Source organism: Aethalodelphis obliquidens, unplaced genomic scaffold, assembly GCF_003676395.1.
Source record: "Aethalodelphis obliquidens isolate GAN/ISIS:26980383/991018 unplaced genomic scaffold, ASM367639v1 scaffold23, whole genome shotgun sequence".
Classification (NCBI taxonomy): Eukaryota; Metazoa; Chordata; class Mammalia; order Artiodactyla; family Delphinidae; genus Aethalodelphis; species Aethalodelphis obliquidens.
The window spans coordinates 14,905,099-14,921,850 of NW_020837967.1; the positions used below are offsets into that span (position 1 = coordinate 14,905,099).

The 16,752-nt window shown below is 40.4% G+C and overlaps 1 protein-coding gene across 1 annotated transcript in view; it reads right to left on the reverse strand.

The window, feature by feature from the left end:
- The window catches only part of CUNH10orf67 (chromosome unknown C10orf67 homolog), a 118,947-nt gene that overhangs the window by 76,059 nt on the left and 26,136 nt on the right, over positions 1-16,752 (reverse strand). The window contains exons 3-4 of the mRNA XM_027121492.1: positions 12,088-12,231; positions 10,098-10,172 (exon numbers count right to left, since the gene is read on the reverse strand). Of these exons, the coding sequence (XP_026977293.1) occupies positions 10,098-10,172; positions 12,088-12,231 (219 nt within the window). The remainder of the gene's footprint in view (positions 1-10,097; positions 10,173-12,087; positions 12,232-16,752) is intronic.

Below are 16,752 nucleotides of genomic sequence, written 5' to 3' on the forward strand. Positions count from 1 at the left end.
ATGTAAATATTTAGAAAATACAAATGGGACTTCCCTGGTGGCACAGTGGTTAAGGCTCCGCACTCCCAATGCAGGGGGCCCGGGGTTCGATCCCTGGTCAAGGAACTGGATCCCACATGCAAGTCGCGACTAAGGGTTCGCACGCCAAAACTAAGGAGCTGGTGAGCCACAACTAAGGAGCCCGCCGGCCCCAACTAAGACCCGGCACAACAAAATTAATTAATTAATTAATTTTAAAAAAAAGAAAATACAAATAAATTAAGAACTGTTAAAATGAGATCTGATAATCCCACATTTGGAAATCTATCAACAAAGTGGTCGGAAACAGTAGTTATAAAAATGAGTGGTTTCACATCAAAAACATTATGCTGAAGTAAAAGAAGTCAACTGAAAGAGCACATATTGTACAATCCCACTTATATGAAATAGTCAGAACAGGTAAATCCACAGCGACAGGAGTTTAGCAGGTGCCAGAGATTTGAAACAGGAGAGGAAAAGGGAGAGGGGAGAATAGGGAATGACTGCTCATGGGTACAAGCTTTCTTTGGGGGTTGATGAAACTCTTTTAAAATTAGCTTAGGGTGGTAATTCCCTATCAGTCCAGTGGTTAGGACTTGACGCTTTCACTGCCGGGGCCCAGGTTTGATCCCCGGTCAGGGAACTAAGATCCCAGAAGCCATGCGGCCAAAAAAAAAAAAAATCAAATGCAGTGATGGCTGCACAATTCTGTAAATATACTATGAGCCATTGAACTGTACACTTTAAATGAATGAACTTTATGCTGTGTAAATTATATCTCAATAAAGCTGCTAAAAATCAACAGTTTCCATGTATATCAAAATACTCAAAATATGACAAAAATTATCTCATCTTCTAAAAACGTAAGATATTTAGGAATAATTTAGTTGTATGAAAAAGATATACAACCCACATAAATAAAATTATAAAACTGCACTGAGATACATGAAATAAGACATAAGTGAATCAAGAAATATTCTTGGATAGGAAGACTGATTATTGTAAATGATACAGATTTCTTCCAAAATTCATGAATAAATTTCCAAACAGTTCCATTTTAATAAAAATGCCAAGGGAGGCCGTTTTGGAATGGAAGTAAACACATTTTAAAATTTATCTGGAAAAATAAGAGATCAAAGACATTTTTGAGAAAGAGAACTAATGAAAAAAGACCCAAACTTACCAGATATTAACATATTATAATGCTAAAAACATTAAATACCAAAACAGCAATGGAGAGCTACAACACTGCATAGATAATCTTATATAGCCACAAAATAGCAGAGATAACCTTGAGATAAACCTTATTGTTGGTGTATGATGAGTGTTGATTAAACAAGGAGGCCATAAGACTGAGGTGGCTCTAATACCTTAGCAGCCTATGTAAGCAAACCCCAACCTGAACCTGTAAATGCCTCAAGGTTAAGAAATCAATACCTAAGGACAACCAGTCACAAACAATGAGGCTTTTCCATAGAAGGCAAACACTTAAGCTACAGCCAATAACCTCCTTGCTTTGCTTCTACCTTTTCTCTCTAAAAGTTTTTCCCCTGACTCCTGTGTTGGTTGGAGTGCTCCTAACTACTTCTGATTTAGTGCTGCCTGACTCGAATCAATTTTCCCTCAAATAAACTTAAAAAAAAAAATTTGTTCTTTTTACTCATCCCTCCCCCCTTTTATTGAAATATAATTGACATACAATATTATGTTTCAGGTGTACAACATAGTGGTTCAATATTTGTGTACATTACCAAGTGATCATCACAGTAAGTCTAAGTTACCATCTGTCACCATACAAAATTATTACAATTTTATTGACTATATTCCTTATTTCGTACAATATCTCCCCATGACTTATTTATTTTTGCTCAAGTAAACTCTTAAAAATGTAACATGCCTCAGTTTATCATTTAACATGAGGGAAACATCGTAAATCAATGAAAAAGGAAAAGATATTCAACAAATGACGTTGGGAAAACTGCTTATTAATTTGAAAGCTAGTGACAGTCTCCCAAACTTTTATTCCTCCAGTCTCTCTAAGGGATTTTTTTTTTTTTTTTTTGGCTGTATTGGGTCTTCATTGCAGTGTGCAGGCTTCTCATTGTGGTGGCTTCTCTTGTTGTGGCTCTTAGGCTTCAGTAGTTGTGGCACGCAGGCTCTAGAGTGCAGGCTCAGTAGTTGTGGCGTACAAGCTTAGTTGCTCCGTGGCATGTGGGATCTTCCCGGACCAGGGCTCAAACCCGTGTCCCCTGCACTGGCAGGTGGATTCTTAAGCACTGCACCACCAGGGAAGTCCTCTCTAAGGATTTTATATGCTCCTAAATCCCTCTGTGTCTGAGGGACCTAGGGTAGTGTGTTTTCTTATCTGAATCAGAGCTGATACATTTCCAAGACCAAAAGAAGCTAAATAAAGTGTAATTTTTATCAAAACTTTTTCTTTTATCTGAAAATAAAGTACTATAATATCACACATGAAATTGTTTTAATAGTTAAATAGATTTAAAACCTTGCTCCGTAGCTGAAAAAGCACTTGTACCTGTATCCTGAACTGGTCTCCAGAGGGCAGCAGAGAGTCATTTACACTTAACCAAAAGTTACCTCTTAACCAAAAGTGTGTGCTTGGGTTGTTTTTTCAACTCTTCTGTTCTTTCTTATGACTAGGCCTTAACAAACTGGGTGGCCAGGATCTGGAAGGCTGTCTAAGGTCATGGATCAAAGCGATGCCAACAAGCCAAAGCAAAAGTTCAAAGAATCACTTTTATATCTTTAAAATAATTCTTTAATTAGATAAACCAATGAACCACAGTTAATACACTGTTGGCTAAGCATATTTAACCAGCACATGTTTATGCAACACCGATGCATATAAAGCATTTAACCCTTTCAGGGCTTTCTATTCCTAGACATACAAAAAGTATATAGAAAGGGTGACAGTCACTTATTCTGTCATATTTTTTGAGCATTTAATACACACTAAAAGTTTATCAGTGACCCAGAAATTGTCAAAGACACAAAGGACTATAAAAGCATGTTTCAAAAAAAAAAATCATGTTATTCTGACTTACTTTGTAAACAACAAAGATCCTGGAGAGATAGGTGAAAGGCTTCTATAAACTGACAAAGTAAGGAATAGTTCAGCCAAAATTAAGTGAGTGCAGACATCCAGAGACTTGCGCAGGACACTGGAGCTGGCCCGTACTCCAGGGCACTGCGAAACAGGTAAATGTGAACTTTGGTTTTCACCTCTTAACAGGGCACAGAGAAAAGGCATCACACAGGTCCTCCTCAAAGTGGTGATTCCAAATAATAGGAGACCACCCCATGAAGGTTGAGACACCAAAGGGCCATCTCTTCAGCGTAAGAAGCAACTAGAAGTAACCACCTTGAACCCTGTACCTCCTCCCATCCCAGTAAAAGTGAAATTGCCTCCTGTCTGGAAACTTGGCTCAAAGTGTAGAGGTGGAGAAAAGTCTCTTCTGAGTTTTATAAGCATGAGATGGCCCACATTCATACATCTGGGTGGTCTAAAATGCCTCAAGCTGAGAATTAGGTTAAAGCTGTCACAGACCCAGGAGTCTCACAGAAGCAAACAGAAATCTTCTCTACAGAGACTCACCTCTATTCCAGGCCTCAAAGAGTTTCTGCAGAAATATGAGTTCACAGTCAAAAATCATGAAACCCGAAAGTAAAGGACATATCACGAGCGACAGCCAGTACTTATTAGACCCTCAAAGATGAAAGACATGGAAATTATGAAACATGGAAGATCAATCAAGTACACTGAAATATATTTATAGAAATAACAGGACAAGTTACGGGCAAAGAGCCAGAGCCATTAAAAAATAACCAAACCAACCAAGCATAGAACTCCTAGTCATAAAAAACGTGATAAGTGATATTTTAAAACTCAATGAAAATGGATAAAATAGTAATAAAAATATGCAGTGGGGTTTTAAAATATAGGATTAAAATACACGAGAGTAATGAGATATATATTAAGCCTTTATTCCAACACATTTTTGAGTTTAAAGGAAATAAAGGCCCTAGACAAATATTTCACTATATCTGACTCGAAAGGAATACAAAACCCAAATAGTCTCATAATCAGTAAGGAAATTGGGAGTTCAAAATATGTCAATCAATCAATCAACTCCTCTAGGCCCAGGTGGCTTCCCTGGCTGTTCTAAATATTTAAGGAAGAAAAAGTTCTAATTTTACACAAATGCTCCTAGGAAACAAAATGCGGATAACATTTCCCAGCTCATTTTGTGAAGCTACCATAATCCTGATTCCCAAGCCCAAAAAGAATAGTATAAAAAAGGATAAGTAGGTGCTTCCCTAGTGGCACAGTGGTTGAGAGTCCGCCTGCTGATGCAGGGGTCACGGGTTCGTGCCCCGGTCCGGGAAGATCCCACATGCCGCGGAGCAGCTGGGCCCGTGAGCCATGGCCGCTGAGCCTGCGCGTCCGGAGCCTGTGCTCCGCAATGGGAGAGGCCACAACACTGAGAGGCCTGCGTACCGCAAAAAAAGGAGAAGTATAGCTCACCACACTGATGTTCACAGGTTTAAAATATCCTAAGCAAAAGATTAACACACTAAGTTCAGGAACAAATTTTAAAAAGAAACAAACAAAAAAACACATCATGACCAAGTTGGGCTTATACAAAGAAAGTAAGGTTGATTTCACATTTTTAAAAATCAGCTAATTAATTTCACCACACTAATAGATTAAGGGGGAAAAAATCATATGGCCTCTCAATACATGCAAAACCCCCACATTTTACAAAATTAAAATTCATTCATGATTTTTTCAAATGTCTCTTTGCAAAAGAAATATCTACAGCAAGTATTATGTGTAATGTTGAAATACTGTATTCAGTATTGATATAAAATAAGGATGCTTGCTGTCATCACTTTTACTTAACAATTTGCTAGATGCCCCAACAGTGCAGCTGGCAGAGATGAATGAAGAAATGGTGTAAAATTGTAGGACAGCAAAATTTGCCATCCCCAAATGTGTCTCTTTGGCATGAGGATTAATTGGGCTGATTATTTTTAAGAAACAGAAAACTCAGAAAGCTTTTCTTGTTACCTCCCCCTTAGCTGCTTAAAGAATTTAGATAGAGGGCCTGTCTCCAGAATGGAGCTATCACTAGAGATATCTGTAAAGAATATGGACTAGGTGTGCTGGGAGAAACTTGGCAGGGCCTATAGATTAGCGTCCACTCTGTATCCCATTGTCTCTGCAGGACCCAGCAAACATTTGTTTACCAAACATTTGCTTTTCCATCTCTATTTCCTTCCTCCCCCTTGAGGTCCCAAACCATACCCCCAACATCCTCTTTTGTCTCTAGAAGAAGATGGTATTTAAGGTGAGGGTTTCAGCCATTTTGGCAAGTTACTCAGTTTTCCTGGGCCTCTCCCATGTGTACATGTTATTAAACTTTTGTTTTCTCTTGTTAATCTGTCTCATGTCAACTGAATTCTCAGAGCAGCCAGAAGAACCTAGAATGGTAGAAGAAAATATCTCCCCCCCCACATAGATTTATTTTAAAATGTATATGGAAGAACAAAGAACGAGCCATGAATATTTAAGCCATCCTGAAAAAAGAAAATGAGACAATTTATCTTACCAAACACCTACAATTAAGTATTAATGTAAGCAGATGGGGTAGGGGGTCCCGGGAGAAAGAGACCCAGGCATGGCTTAAGCCACTTTGTGATCTAAGCCTGGCCACAATGCTTGCCCAGTAATTAAGGATCTAAAGGGAAGTGAGGGAAATGAAGGAACAAAGGAAGAGCAGTAAAGAAACAATAGTTCAGCGAGAAAACAGAGTCCTAGTTCCTCCTCAAGGGATGTACATAACCATCTGACACCTGTCTTCAGTTCTGCAGGAACTAAGGCCCCCACCCAGGTGGAGGACAGAATGATGTTGACCCTCTTGACTTCAGTCAACCAAAGCCAGGACTCTGTCAACCTTTGCCCCAATTCTGTGCTGAATTCTCCTCTGCCCAAGTCCCTTTATGAATATGCATGAACCCTTAGTTTAAACGTCCCCAATTTTGCTGTTTGGGGAGACATTGCTCTGTGAGAGATCCCCAGTGTTCCCCTTACTTGCTGCAAGTAATAAGTCCTTCCTTCTCCCAGTCTTCGGCTTGGTTGTGTCTTTTGGCTCAACACCCACCAAGAGGCAAACCCAGTTTTGGGGTAACATTAATTTTAGTAGGATTTCCCACAAGGACAGATAATCTAACGAATGGAACAGAACAAAATACCCCAAATCTGACCTACACACATACATGGAGTTCTGACATGACACATTATCTTCTGTTATTAACTTGAGAACCTGGGGGATCATTATGGGGAAAAAATTAATCCCTCCTTCACATCAATACTAAAAATCAGTCCCAGTGGATTAAAGACCTGTATGTATGTAAAAGACAATAATATAAAAATCTTAGAAGACTTTAAGATATAGCAGCATTTTTTAAAACAAAACACAGAACGTGGAAACCATGAGGAAAATATAGGAGTTTGACTACATTAATGTAAAAAAACCACTTTGGTTTATTAAAGAACACTGTAAGAAGAGTAAACAGGGGACTTCCCTGGTGGCACAGTGGTTAAGAATCCGCCTGCCAATGCAGGGGACACGGGTTCGAGCACTAGGCCAGGAAGATCCCACATGCCGCGGAGCAACTAAGCCCGTGCACCACAACTACTGAGCCCACATGCAGCAACTACTGAATCCCACGTGCTCTAGGGCCCATGCTCCGCAAGAAGAGAAGCCACAACTACAGAAAGCCTGTGCGCAGCAACGAAGACCCAATGCAGCCAAAAAAATTTAAAAATTTTAAAAAAAGAGTGAACAGAAAACCAAGAGAAGACATGTGCAACGTGTCTTAAGGAAGAAACAAAAGATGAGTATCCAAAATATGTTTTTTACAAACAAAAGATGAGTATCCAAAATATGTTTTTTAAAATACTCTTATTAACCGAAAAGAAAACAAATAACACAATAAACAATGAATTTGAACAGGCATGTCACAGAACACGAAAACTGAATGGCCGATACACATTTTTTTTTTTTTTTTTTGCGGTACGTGGGCCTCTCACTGTCGTGGCCTCTCCCATTGCGGCGCACAGGCTCCGGATGCTCAGACTTAGCGGCCGTGGCTCACAGGCCCAGCCGCTCCGTGGCATGTGGGATCTTCCCAGACCGGGGCACAAACCTGTGTCCCCTGCATCGGCAGGCAGACTCTCAACCACTGCGCCACCAGGGAAGCCCCAATACACATATTTTTAAAAGGGTTAACCGTATTAATAACAAGGGAAACACAAATCAGACAAAATGAAATAGTTTCATGTCCATGAGATCAACAAACATTTAAACATCTGACAATATCAAGTCTCGACGAAGAAGAGTAACAAATATTTTCATATTATGATCAGTTTGGAAGGCTCTTGGCCTTAGATAATAAATATGAAAATCCACATACTCTCCATTCCACTCTTACAAACATACTTTAAAAGCACTCTTGCACATGTGTACCTGAGACGGTACAAGAATGTTCAGAACAGAACTGTAAGAGCAAATGGCAATTTCATATGCCTCAACATAATACAAATTGATAAGGATTACAGATATCTTCAGGGCACTTTACTATATCTGAAATCTGTGGTCAGTGGACAGAAAACTGTAAGCCTAAACACTAACACGGGATAATAAAGGGCCAGAAAAAGACACCAACACCAAGGAGTGTCATGAATTTGTATAAGAGCTTATATGTTTCACAAACATTTAGACTGCACTTATCATGTGCCCAACACTGTTGTAACTGCTTCATCAGCATCAGTTCATTTCATCCTCAAAACAGGCCTATGAGCTGGGTACTAATATGATCCTCATCGGACAGATGAAGAAACTGAGGCAGAGAGGGTGAGTATTTTGCCCAAGGTCACACGCAATTAAGTGGCAGAGCCAGGATTCGAAAGCAGTAGTTTGACTCCCAAGTCCTTGTATTAAAACATACACTATGCTAACTCCTAACCATGATGCTATAGTGTGCTGGCAGAACCACTAGGGAAGTAATTTATCCAACAAATGCAATTAAATCCCTTACTGACGTGAGCGTAAGGATACCGTTCCAGCTATCTAGTTATTGCTGCATAACACAGCTCCCCAAACTTAGTGGCATAAAACAACTATTTCTCATGGTCACTCACTAAGGAATTAGGACAGGAGTAGCAGGATGGCACACTCCTGCTCCTTGCCAGGACCCCAGATGGCAAGACTAAATGCCTGGGGGCTGGATGACTTGAAGGCTGGGCTCAGTTGGGCCAATGGCCCCAGTACCCACATGCAGACTCTCCAAATGGCTTGGGCTCCTAACAGCATGGCAGCTGGATTCGGAAGGCGAGAATCCCGAGAGCAAACATCCCGAGAGCATAGGATGTAGTTGCAAGGCTTATTTTGTCCCTGCCTTCGAAGTCGTGCAGCGTCACATTCTGTCTTTATGACCAAGTCACGGAGGCCCCTCAGTCAGATCCAGGGATGGGGAATTAGGCTCCACCTCTGGGTGAGGAAGAAGCAAGGTAACCTTGCGGAAGAGCAGGTGAGTGGGAGACAGTGTCAGGGTCACCTTTGGAAACACAACTTGGCCCAGAGTCACAGAGGCTGTTGACAGGGCAATAGCTTCTGGGATATTTTTAGCCACAGGTAACTGAACAGGCAATTAACAGTGGCTTAAATTCTAAGGGGGTTTTTGTCTCATGACATAAAAGCGCCAGAGGCAGGGCAAGTCCAGAGTTAGTTAGTTGCTCGGTGATGTCATCAAGGACCCCAGTGCTTTCTGTTTTTCTAGTCTGCTACCCTTAGCACATCCTAAGTATCCCACTCCTTGCTTTTAGGTTGGTTGCAGCAATTCCAAGCATCAGAAGGAGACATAATAATGTCAAACAAAGAAAAAGAGGGGTATATTTTCCCTTGAGTCTCTTTTAATTAAAAAAAAAAAAAGAATAGGGACTTCCCCGGCGGTCCAGTGGTTAAGACTCCGAGCTTCCACTGCAGGGGGCAGGGGTTCGATCCCTGGTAGGGGAAGTAAGATCCCACATGCTGCAAGGCACAGCCAAAAAGAAGAAGAAACTCCTTTCTAAACCTCACAGTTAACTTACTTTCAGGTCACATTGGACCTGAACTTGCCCTTGTTCATGCCATAGCTGGAAAAGAAGCTGAGAAAGGATCTAGCATTTTGGCTTCATAGTAAGAAGTGCTTCTGCTAATAAAAAAAGGAAGGGGAAGAATGACAGTGGAACCACCAGTATCTGCCACAAGTTCAGGCAACCTCCATTCACTTAGCAATTATTAGCTGATTGCTCATTGTGTACCAGGCACAGCGCTAAGAGGCAGGGCATGGCGGTGCGCAAGACAAGCGTCCCTACCCTTGTAAGGCTTACAGTCCAGTACAAAACAGAGACATGTAACAAGCAATCACATAATTAAATCAAAGGTGTTCAGTACCGTGAAAAAGAGGTATGCAATCAAAGCACGATTTGCTGTAAAGAAAGCAATATTGCTTTATGGAAATATACTGCAATGAAAGACAAGATTATAGTTATAAATACTAAAAGAATCACAAGGTCCTCGCTAAGATGAAAAAATAATGACTGGAAATGATCAAGAGAAGGAAGCATGGTGTCTGGAAGATAGATCGCGTCCCCATCGTTAGAAAAGTTACTCCATTGAGGATCTGAGACTGTTCCCTGGGATTTACTACACACCTGATGAAGCTTCTCTTGAGACTCCCTGACCTCCTTCTATCGAACCGCATGCTCACCAAACAAACTCTGGAATACTGCATCGCTTGCCCAGGTGGACTAGATACCAGACTGGAATTTTTCAGTTTCTGAAAAGTTCTATCTGTCACCATAAAGTGTTATTTTGGTCAGTTTAAAGTAAGCATGAACAATCTTAGACCGTCAAAGCTATAATCGCTGACTGGGAACCCACGGTGAGCCCCACCCTGGGCACTCACAAGATATCAAGCCGGTTTCACCCACGATGGCACTCAAAACTCACCTGGTACATTCCTTTGATAGTAGCTATGGCATCGGCCAGCTGCTGATTGTAGCATTTTCTTAAGGTATCCTCATTCTGCAAATGAAAAATAAATACAACAAGCACCACAATGTATTTCCAAATGCAACTCTCACACCTACAAGGGAGGGGCTCAGTATAAAACCATCATTCAAATCATATGCTCTCTCAAAAACTTCACTTTATAATCATTTCCCCTATGCTTACAGCTAATACAACACATTCCATTTTCACTTACACTGAACCAAAAGCAATAGAGAGCTCATATGGATAAAATAAATACAGATGATGTGAACATTTTCTCTCATCTTCCATATCATAGTCTTTCTAATGTCTTAGAACTGCTTATAAAATAGTGAAATCGGGGGATGGGATAAGTTGGGAGATTGGGATTGACATATATACACTACTATGTATAAAATAGATAACTAATGAGAACCTAATGTATAGCACAAGGAACTCTACTCAGTGCTCTGTGGTGACCTAAATGGGAAGGAAATCTTTAAAAGAGTGGATATATGTATACATATAACTGATTCACTTTGCTGCACAGCAGAAACTAATACAACATTATAAAGCAACTATACTCCAATAAAAATTAATTAAAAAATAAAATAAAATAGTGAAATCTATTTGGAGTTCACATCCTCTTCTGGTCCTGGTATTTTTGGATGAATTATGCTCATGGAAAGAAATCTAGGGCCATTAATCCACAAACTAGAGTCACTTTCTGATTAATCAAATTATTTGATCCTATCTGTTATGGATAACAATGAAAGATAGTACATTAAAAAATACTCTTGTATGGAATCTAAAAAAAAGAAAAAGAGTTCTGAAGAACCTAGGGGCTGGACAGGAATAAAGACGCAGATGTAGAGAATGGACTTGAGGACACGGGGGAAGGGTAAGCTGGGACGAAGGGAGAGAGTGGCATGGACATATATACACTACCAAACATAAAATAGATAGCTAGTGGGAAGGAGCCGCGTAGCACAGGGAGATCAGCTCGGTGCTTTGTGACCACCTAGAGGGGTGGGATAGGGAGGGTGGGAAGGAGACACAAGACGGAGGAGATATGGAGATATATGTATATGTATAGCTGATTCACTGTTACACAGCAGAAACTAACACAACATTGTAAAGCAATTATACTCCAATAAAGATGTTAAAAAATACTCTTGATTCTGATATCAATTTTGATTCTAGCATGGAATGTAAACCACCAATGGGCTTTAGAGTCAGACAGAATTGGATTTCAATGTTACTGTGCCACTTACTATCTGTCTGACTTTAAGCAAGTGACTTAACCTTGGTGGCTCAGTTTCCTTATCTGCAGAGCAGGGATGAGAGGATTTCCACTTAGGGATTGTTGAGGGATTTAAAGAGGAAATGCATTAAAAGGTACTTTGAATGGTAGGGTCAACAACACGTGGGTGTTTTGTTTTATAACATAAAAATAACACTGATGCCTGTTCTTAATGACAGATAAATATGCTAACCTGATCAAAGATTTTAGGAAATTCCTCAGAGCAGCAGAGTTTTCATGTCTTTGGCTCCTACGGAGCCATTAAAACACAAGTCATATAAAACTGTAGTTAAGGGCTGAAATTCAAGCATTAAACTCTCTGGTCTGGAACCTAAACCCTGATGGTTTTTTAAATGGTGACCTTGAGCAAGTGAATTAACCTTTCTGTGCCTTGGTTTCCTCATCTGTAAAAGGGGTATAATAATTGTACCTACTTTGTCAGGTTAGTCATGAGCCTTAAATGAGTTCATACACAGGGTACTCACAAAAGTTTCTGCACATAGTAAAGCTATAGGTACCATACAGCTTTATGTAGTCATCACATGATACACAACACATACAAATTAAATTGCCCTCACAAGTTGCTAAGCTAAAAACTGTAGTATCTACACATCTAAACATAAAATTAATCCACATACGAAAAAGAGGAAATGAGAGAACTTCTACCTGTTGGTAACGTTTTTCGATTGTCAGGATCCTGTCATGTAGAGAAGTGAAAAGTCTGCAAGATTCCTCTCTAAGACGGTCCTCAAACTTCAGTGGAATCAATTGTTTGAGGAACCCAAAATCCACCTGAAGAGATTTAATAATCTAAAAATGGAAAAACATACATTATTGTAGAGAGTTAAGGGCCCTCTGTGTAAAGATTCTAGCACCTGGCCTGGTCTGGGCAGATCACTTGGGCACCTGGTCAGGGGCTTGTCCTGAATTGAAGATTACCTCTCCAAAGTCATGTACACTGGGGATTCCAGTTAATCTGCCAAACTAATACATGCTGATGGACGAAGGGAGAGGAGGTTCCCAGCAGTTTCCTCCCATACAGAGTAAGTTATCCTTTGCCATGAATCAAAAAACGTTTGAAAAAATAATTTTCAATATGTGATTTTCAGATCAGGAAAAATGGGCAAGAATCAACATTTGTTGTGAATTTACTAGCCAAGCACTTAAATATATAACCAATGTGTTGACTAAGAACTGGTTGGTATCATCCAAACTCAATGTATTTTTGTCTCCCACTGTCTATTTAAAATGTATTCACTAGGACTTCCCTGGTGGTTCAATGGTTAAGAATCCGCCTTACAATGCAGGGGACGTGAGTTCCATCCCTGGTCGGGGAACTAAGATCCCACATGCCACGGGGCAGCTAGGCCCGTGCACCACAACTACAGAACCCATGCACTCTGGAGCCCGAGCCACAACTAGAGAGAAGCCCACGCACCGCAACTAAGACCCAATGCAGCCCAAAATAAATAAATATTTAATTCAAAAAGTAAAATAAAAAATAAAATGTATTCACTAGGTAATCTTCCCTCGCCCTGAATGGAAACTGTAAGCAATTCCTACTCATTCTTGGGAACAGAAAGTCCCATCATCACTCAAAACACAGCCCGAAAGTAGCATTTAGAAATGTGACACTTCCAACTTCATTCATAGGTAAGGCTGCTCCCTGCACTCCAGGCCAAGGGCAGTAGCTGGCAGCTGCACATCTTTAAGCAAAAGAGTGGGATTCACTCTTGAGCTCTCTCCCCTCTTACCTCCTCCCCCCACACCCCAGTTGCTTCTCCACCACAGACAAGGCAGAAGGGATAAAGGGACACGGCTGTTCCTACCTGGCGGGGGGCTTCACCCTGGTCTGGTAGGACAGGAGAACGACCCTTCTTCCCTCGGGCACCAACACAGCTTCTCTAGAGGTTCCCGCTGCAGGTACCCTCTCTCCTGTGGATGCACAGGGACAAGCAGCTGCTTCTCTACTCCAGGTGGTCATTGCTACTCCGCCCTCGGGCCCTATGAATCTAGAGTTTCACCCTTTCTTCTCCCCTCTGTTGGGGGCCCTCTGTCCTTCTCAATCCGTCAACTGGAGAGGACCCAGAATGACCCCAAGCTGGCGCTCTCTCTCTTTTTCTTAGAGGCCACATGTGGTCCACAAGAAACAATCACACAACCCTCACCCCAGCAACTCTGGCAGTGCAGACTGATCCCAGCTCAGCCGCTCCCCCTTCTTGCCCCAGCCCACGTTAGCTTCCTTGCACATGAATCGGCGCCGGTCCTCTGAGTCTTCCAATAGCAGCAAACACATTTCAAGTTCCACAGAAGCCTGCCTTACCGGCTTTGAGCTGAGGAAGAGCCCTTCCGCTACCCCTCCCCCAGAAAGAGCATGGCAACAGTGTTTCCTAAAGAAACTGCTTCGGCAATTTTTCCCCTTCACCTCCTGATCCCCGTTTTTATTATCCTTGGTCTGATTAAAGAGCTAAGAGTCATTGATCTGATGTGTAACATTCTCTTCGTAAATTCTGCAAATGGGATCTTACACTCGCTTTGGAATTTGATACCTGGCTACTAGCACCCTGGGAAGAAGCTTGGTTTTAGCATCCTGATACTATGTGGGAGGTTTTATTTTGCAGTTGAGGATATCAAGACTTTGAGAGGTTAAGTGACTAACTAGTCCAACATTACGTGGCCGGTAAGCGGAAGGTCCAGATTTGAACAGAGTTGTGACTGACTCATACTCCTTCTTTATACCATGTTGTCAACTTATGAAGGTTACTATTTTGAGAAATACGAAAAAAAATTCTAGAGCAAGTGAAAGCTTAAAGAATTCCTTAAATTCCAGGGACAAGATGAAATGACTTTGCCTTTAGGAGATCCAGCCCCATATGGACGGCTTGTTCTGAAGAAGGGAGGGACAGGAATCCTGGTATGGTCAAAAAAACTTCTACTGGCCTAAGACTCCCATGGATCAGTTTACAAGAGACATACCTAAGATACAATGACACAGAACTGAGGTCAGTGTAGAAATAAGAAAGTTTTGCCAGGCAAACAATGTCCCGAAGAATGTTAATATAGGTATATTAATATTGAACAAAATGGACAATATGTGTATGTGCATATATGTATACATACACACATGTACATGTGTGTGTGGATATATATATACATCTATATATATACACACACTCAACAAATACAGGTTATTTTTAATTTCTCATTTCCATGGCACAATAATGAAGACTGACCTCACACAAAGCCTCAGGACAAGTCGCAACAAAGACCAAATAATTCATCTCACAAAGACTGTCCGCTGACAACAAAGCACTGAAGTTAAAACTCAGCAACATAACAGTAACTAAAGAGCACGCGTGGAGATCTAACCAACTTCTTATTAAACAGTGGGCCAACAAAATAAATGGGAAATTGGAGCACTTGAATCTAAATACTAATAAAAATCCTACATCTCAAAATTTGTGGGATGACGTTAAAGAAGTAATTAGTAGGACTATATTGCCTTAAATATTGTCATTTATACTGTCTTTAAATGCTTGTGAAAGGAAAGAAGGGAGCCTCAAAATGAATGACCTGTAGGCATGGATAGCTAAGAGCCCCGTGTCCATCACACAGGTCCTTCCTTACTGAGAGAAGCATGACTTTGTCGGGGCAGTAATGTGCCTCGCCAATATACTCACGCCTTCAGAACCCTTTGCAGTTAAAGGGGTCATGTGATGTAGTTAAGGCCAACAATAAATACTTTGGGGTTTTCGATGGAAAGTTTTTGCTTTTTTAGTAGAGCTACCACCACTCCATTCCACTTCTCCCCTATTCTCCTTCCTCTGTGAAATGCAGATGGAGGCTGGAAATGGAGCAGCCATCTTGTTACTGGGAAGTCAGAAATATGATAGCAAAATCCATGCACTAATGATGGACCTGTGAAAAGATAAAATGAATCTGGTACACAGATGACATCAGGGAGCTACTGCCCTAACTTGTAACTCCAGATATTCTAACCCAAGACTTCCTCTTAAGTCAATATAGTTGCACTGTCTGTACATAGAGCTATATGACATCCCATCTAATACCCAGATCCAATTCACGGAATTAGAAAAAGAAAAACAGAGTAAACCCGAAGATAGTAGGAGGAATTAAATAATAAAGATAAGAGGGACTTCCCTGGTGGCGCAGTGGATAAGACTCCGAGCTCCCAATGCAGGGGGCCTGGGTTTGATCCCTGGTCAGGGAACTAGGTCCCACATGCATCCCACAACTAAGAGTTTGCATGCCACAACTAAGAAGCCCACATGCTACAACTAAGCAGCTGGTGAGCTGCAGCTAAGGAGCCCGCCTGCCGCAACTAAGACCCAATGCAACCAAATAAAATAAACAAATAAATATTTTAAAAACACATAAATAAATAACTAATAAGGATAAGAAAAGACATTTATGAACTAGAAAATAAAGATACGATAGAAAGGATTAATAAATCCAGAAGTAGGGTCTCTGAAAAAAATTAATGAAATAGATAACACTGTCAGGATTCATCAAGAAAAAAGAGGAGGTATGAAGACCATATTAAGAATTTTAAAAGAAATATAACTACGGATACAATAAAGACCTAAAAACGATATGCAAAGACAATAATCAACACCATAACCAACAATTTGAATATTTTGTAGAAAAATATAACATCAAGCCGACCCAAGAAGATTTAAGAAAACCTTAATATAACCATAACAAAACAATAGCAGTAAAAATAAGCACAGACTGTTTTACATGCAAGTTTACACTGAAGAAATAGATACTTCCAATCTCAAGCCAGTAATTCCAGAGAATAGACTAGGGAACACTTCCCAACTCACTTTATGACAATACTATGACTTTGCTACCAAGACTGAACAACAGCATAAGGAGAAAAGAAAATTATAGGACAACCTCACTTACGAACATAGATGGAAAACAATCCTTAGTAAATTAACAGCAAATAATGCAATGCAAAAGGAAATATTATAGTCCAGTTGGGTTCGTTCCAGGTTTACTATCAAAAACTCGAATTTCTTCACATCATCAGATAAAGGAGAAAAACCATATGACTGTATGACCATCTCAACAGATCCATGAAAAGCATTCAAATCCAGCCATTCATGATTTTTTTTAAAAAAATGTCTCTCACTAATTTGAAATAAACATCCTTAATCTGATTTAAGCATATTGCATCAGATTTTGGTTCAACTATATTAAAAAATCCAAATAACAGAAGCATAAAAGAGAGGTAGGTTTACTTCTCTTTCACTAGGTGGTGAAAATGACCCAAGATCCTTCTATCTCCTTAGTCTTCTGTATACC